Source organism: Gaeumannomyces tritici (assembly GCF_000145635.1).
Source record: "Gaeumannomyces tritici R3-111a-1 unplaced genomic scaffold supercont2.5, whole genome shotgun sequence".
Taxonomy (NCBI): domain Eukaryota; kingdom Fungi; phylum Ascomycota; class Sordariomycetes; order Magnaporthales; family Magnaporthaceae; genus Gaeumannomyces; species Gaeumannomyces tritici.
In genome coordinates, this window is record NW_008804549.1 from 866,458 (window position 1) to 872,457 (window position 6,000).

Here is a 6,000-nt window from a genome sequence, read left to right on the forward strand (position 1 = left end):
GAGGGGGTTCGACCGGTTGCGAGACGCCGCGGGGCCGGGGCAGCCGGCTTTGCCAGCCCTATCGGCACGGAGGCTTCCAAAGTGATGAATTAATAGCCAACGATCGTCTTTAATGTGGGGGAGGACCCTTAATGGCTCCAGGGAGGCAGATAGAGACCTATACAGCCGCCACGGATCGTCTCGCCGCTTTGCAGCGCCTCTTGTCAACGCATGGGTCCGCGGTTACGGCGGCTGCACAGCGTCTGGCACCCGGTATTCATCCTGCCGGATTGCGAGGAGGCGGGCGGGGCGTGTCTGGAATTGAAGGCAGCGTGGCCGTGATGCGCGGCCGTGCCGGTATCCAGCCGACAACACAGTGACTACATCACATGAAGCTGCTCGCAGTTGGCGGCACGCCTCCATCTCTCGCCGTGCGTTGCGATCTAGTGGTCTGCCCAAAGCTGCGGCTGGGGAAGGCGTTCCTGCCAAGGTGTCCTGCTGCAGCCCGAGGCGAATATGTGACTTTGTCGCTGGAGCTGGCAAGGAGCGCGCAACCTCACGGGGCCATCTTCAACCAATATCCCTGGAGCATACAAATGGAGAGGGCGTCTTGATGGGGCTTTGTGGTGGTTTGAGCCAACGCTAGAAAGGTTCCAAGACCCGCTGCGAGGAATATTGCACATAAGGAGCTTGCTCCATCATCTCAACCGCTGGCCGGGGCTCCATTTGAGACCACCACAGCGGCGAATGACCCGATGATGGCTTGCATCGATGTCGCTAGGGCGAGCAAGGTTGCATCGGGTTTGGCTTCGGGAACTCAGAAAATTCGGCGAGGGCGTCTGTAAAAACTCTTCAGGGAGAGGTGGAATGACACTCCCTCCACCTTGGTAGGCTGTTAGCGGAGAGTTCTCATGACAGGCTCTGGCCGGAAGAGATGGGAAACTTGGGAAGTTGAGACTCATGACCAGCTCTAGATGGTCCACTCAACGTTAAGGCTTACCGCCGCACGGTCCCAAGGGGCTTGAGCTTTCGGAGCCCTCCCTGGAACACCAATATGGAGGAAGCCATGTTGGTGTGACAGCAAGGGAAGTCACAGCAGCTGTCGTGACACTCATCTCCCGTTCTAGCCAGCGGAGTTGCTTGGGAGGAAGATTAGCTGGTAGATCAGGGGCATTGTTGTATGGTGGTGAAGCTAGAGGGTGTGCGAGGGCGCACATGAGGCAAGATGGCTCGCTCGGCGGTGTACGAAGCGTGTGTCCGCCAGCATCAAGGCAGGATGGGGATGGGAGGCGGCCATGGAGATCGTGAACCGATGGTGCAAAGGTGCGAGATAGGGGTAAATCAGCATGACGTGCATAGTGCCAGCTTGAGGCTGAGCTCGAACCGTGTCCTCCTGCTGGAAACGTACAAGTACTGTTCAATCGTGCTGTCTTGGGTTTTTGATCGGCGCGCGAGGCTGAATCTTGTGTGCTCGTGCTCTGCTGCTGTGCCCCTGTTGGCCCGTGCGCACTCGGCCTGGATCTGGTCTCACATACGAGGCTGAGCCACTGGCCCAGCGAGTAAGCAGTACCATACAAACTGAATACTGAGCTTCAGCAAAGGAGTGATTGAATATTCCACTGTCATATCTCTCAAGCCTGGAAGATTGGCTATGGGTCCTATTTCCTCTGCTACCTTGGTTAGTAACTCCCTCGTAGCAGAGAACAAGCTTGAGGCTCGTATCCACGTAGAAGAAAGCAATAGGATACGAGCCACGGGCCTCGGTTGGCATAAGACACTCGGCTCTTGTATCGCGTCTGGCAGACAGCCTTGGATGGCCTGTCTCTCAGTCACGCGGAAAGCACGGAAGCAAAGCGGCATGGTGTGATCTTTCAAAGGTTGAAAGGGAGTGCAAGAAGCATTCCCGGGGGTCGAAGTTCCTCAATACAGAACAGGTCTGCTGCAATTCAAATGCAAGCCTAGATAGAAGTCCAAGCCACCCACGACGCTCATTCTTGTGGTGCTACTCCCAGCCTCATGCATCCAGACCCCTAGAGAAGCAAGATCTCGGATGTGCAATTCCGTGACACGAGTGTCTTCTTTTGCCCGCGCTTGTTGTAGATCTAAGCATCCAAATCCTACGCATGGAGAAAGCAGTTTGCTGTATCAGGTACCACAGGGCGAGGCAAGAGCATGGGGACGACGAGCAATATAGGGACCCCGCCTATAACTAGGAACTTGCCATCGCTATCTCCATATCTACGCGCCTGATCTCTCTGGGAAAGAGGTTGGTACGAGGCATGCGTGGGTGGTAGGCTCGCAGAAGACGCTGCGGCTGAGCCATGACGTAGCTCCAGATTCTGGTCATGGCCTCCCGCGGTCCCAACAAGCAACTACAGAGCAGTCCTCCGCTGGATAGCGGTGCCATGCCCAACACACCTGGATGCAAACTTGGGCAAACCATATATCGAATACTCTCAATATCAGGATGAAGGCCACTAATATGAAGTCTCCCAAGTATCTCCGGATATACAATCTGAGGCAGAGGTATCTCTTGGCCACCCTAGATCACCCTGCGCGTATTCATAGGCGCTGGGGAGTGGACCAAAGGGTAGCTACGTCATATCTACCAGAGCCGAGCCGCTGGTGCTGGCACATCTGCCAATATCAAGGCCTGCCAGCACACTGAGCTTCCTCCCCTCTGCTCACGGGATCAGGCCACAATATCAAGGATGACGCACTGCTGGCGCCTGGGCAACGGACTTAATGCCCCTCCTCCTGCCACGCTCCTTCCTTCCCTCGCCCCCGTCATGAGAGGAGGAGGGGCACGCGCCCAATATCAAAACAATCAACCCAGACCCCTGCTCCTTCCAGGCAGCCACAACAGTGACCCGGGCGGTCTGAGAGGGCTATTGCGTCACTCTCAAAGAGACAGCCCCGAGCCAGCCAATCAGAGGCTCTGATGTCGAAATCACCATCTTTTTCTGCAGATCAGAAAAGGAACTGCGTGCCAAATCAGTAGGCGAGGGCAGAGAAAATCCTGGGTATGAATTCAGGGTTCAGCAGCCCTCCCTTCCGTCCTCCAACTCTCTCCCCCGACACAAAACTTTTCACAACAATCCTGCCCATCCGTCAGATATCACCACCACCATCCAAACATCGCGGCAGGTTGGCATCTTTGCCCGACTCTTCTTCATCATCTCCATCATGGATAAGATCCAAGACTTCCCTCTTCATCTCGACGTCGACCACTCTGACATTTTATATCTAGGTCCTACCTGGCACCCTTCCGTTTGCCATCATCTCCATCTCCATTCCCGGCCACCTCTGGCACGCGCTTCTGTATCAACATCATGGCACAGTTCAATTCCCCTACTCCATTCCCATGTCGATGATTCTGGCGCCTCATCTAGGACCTCGCTGCCCTCCCACTTCTTGCCGGCACGTCGCGCCCATCCCGCGCATATCCTTTGTAAGTACCCCCATCCGCCATCCATTTCCGCTTCATGAAACACCAAGATAACTCGACAAGTTCCGCGCCAGGCCACAGCTACACACCTTCAACATTTTCGCTCCCTTGCTCCATTCAGCTAAGTCTTCCCTTTCCCGATATCAACACCTCATTCCCGCTCATGATCCATCGCTGACCTTGCCAATTGTCCGCCGCGGCATTTCTCCATCTCCGGTAATGTCTTCCCAGCACAATCCCAGATTTTCTTCCGTCAAGAAGCCTCGATGATGACCAAAAGTCTCTGTATCGCCTTAGGGTGGGCACATCTGCTCCAGCATTTGACATGTCCACCCCGTGATAAAAAACCCATGACCAACCTGAGAGGCTCTCCATCAAAGGCGTCGCGCTAACTTCTTGCCTTCCTCGTCTTAGTAAGTTCCTTCTCCAGAATCCGTCTGCCTCAGCTTTTTTTTCCCACGTCATTTCCTTGCGACTCCAAGTCACGATGATGATTTGTCTATTAATCGTAGGATGGACTTGGCCTTTGGCTTGCCATTCGGCGCTTCCACCCCGAGACCGTTACATTTTAGACTGAGAGACTCTGGACCGCACATGGCAGCTCGCTGCTTTCCCACCCTCCCTACACATCGCGCCTTCTGCCCACGATTTTCTTTTCACACTCTGCGAACAAGATGCTAACTCGCGAACACGCAGGATCTCCTCCTCAGCCTGCCTTGACATGGCCATTGCCATTTGCCGCTCAAGTGAGCCCGCCGCCTGCGCAAAACGTGTTCGGCCGTGGTATACCGGTCATCAGCCACCACATTGTCCCACAATCCATCCCGGCACCAACCTCCGCCTCCGCCTTGGCATCTATATGATAGCAGTGCTTTCATGGTGCCAGGCTGGTCTCAAAAGTCGCAATGATGAAATTGGTTTTTCTCCGAGGGGCACTCTCACCTGGCCTGATTTTCATGTACAGGTGCGAGCCCCGCTGACGAGAAATAATCTCTGAGCGACTCTTCCATCATGCATTCTTGGCTCTGGCAACTCGCAGCCAGCCAGGTTTGTTCATCTTGACACACGTCCATCTCCAGTCATTTAAGCTGCAGTGCAGCACCCTCTCCCTTGTGCTTGACTTTGGCACATCGCGATGATGAGAAATGTTATGTTCCGAGGGCAGATGCGTACCTGGCACGGTTTTCATGGACAGGTCCGCAGCCCGCTGAAGATCATAGGGCGTGTTCTGAGCAACGCTCTTCCCCTCAACAGCCTGCGCCCCTGTGCTTTGATTTTAGCACATTGCGATGATGATACATACTCTGTTCAGAGGGCAGACGCGCTCCTGGGACGGTTTTCATGCCCAGGTCCGCGGCCCGATGACGCAACAAGGCGTGGTCTGAGCGACACTCTTCCCTTCAGCAGCGGCCGACTGGCCAGAGCATCGCGGCGAGTACCCTCGTCTCCCATTCGCCTTTGCTTCTTTCTCCCCCACCATCTCTACCTCTTGCCCTGCCTCACTCTGGCAGGTTACACGCGATGATGATCAAATTCTCGGTCAAAGGGTGGCCGTGCCTGCAGGTTTTCATAGTCCAGGCTCGAGCCCCCGATGATGAGAACATCTGTCCAAGATCTGAGCGAATTTGTTTTCTGCTATTGGCGTCCCGACTGATGCCGCTTGAGAAGAATCCAAGTCACCCCTCCACCTTTCCTAGAATCAATCCCTCCCTATTCCGCCTTTCACTTTTTCTGTCGGTTCCTCGCGATGATGATCAAGTCACAAATCAGAGGCCGACCCGGCCTGGGAGGTTTTCATGAACCAGGCTCGGGCGCGTCTTGATGATGACATCTCTCCCAGATCTGAGCGACCTTTTTTGCTGCGATCGGCGTTTTGACTACCGTCTTTTGGTAAGTTCCCATGTCACCCCTCCACATTCCACTAAATCTCTTCCATTTCACCTTGAGCTTTTTCCCCCGTTCCTCGTGATGATGATCACCTAATGTATCAAAGGGTGGGCGCGCCTGGGAGGTTTTCATGAACCAGGCCCGGACCCCCGATGATGACGATATCCCTCCAAGATCTGAGCGAGCTTTTCTTTGCTGCGATCGGCGTTTGGCCTGACGTCTCTTGGCAAGTATCTGACTTACCCTCTTCTCCATTCTAGCCCGCCTCGAATTTCACCAGCAGCTGGCTGCGATGATGGTCACGTCACTGCTCAGAAGGGCGGCCGCATCCGGTTGGTTCCCATGTCCAGGTGCGAGCCCTGATGGCAATGACGACATCCCTCCAAGATCTGAGCGGCCTTCCTCTACGAGCATTGCCTCAGCTGGCGCCTGTCGGGAAGCAACTATGTGAGTTATACCCACCCTCATCCTCCCCTCCTCCAGAATTCCTTTCCCCGCTCCGACTGCCACATGCAGTTGTTCGCGATGATGATCACGGCACTCTTCGAAGGACGGCCGCACCTGGTCGGTTTTCATGTACAGGTGCGGTCCCCGATGATGAGACATTCTTCTCAGATCTGAGCGATATTCTTTTATCAACAACGCCTCAGCTGTCGCTACTCGTTGAACATGAGAGTCACCCCCCC

General features: G+C 54.9%; 1 protein-coding gene across 1 annotated transcript; it reads right to left on the minus strand.

Annotated features, from left to right (window-relative positions):
* Positions 1 to 3,090: 3,090 nt before the first annotated feature.
* On the minus strand, positions 3,091 to 3,310 carry GGTG_09278 (hypothetical protein; the record flags this gene model as incomplete). The annotated part of the gene is made up of 2 exons (XM_009227122.1): positions 3,091 to 3,211; positions 3,237 to 3,310. The coding sequence occupies 2 exons, from the start codon at positions 3,308 to 3,310 to the stop codon at positions 3,091 to 3,093; spliced, it is 195 nt and encodes a 64-aa protein (XP_009225386.1).
* Between the last annotated feature and the right edge of the window lie 2,690 nt (positions 3,311 to 6,000).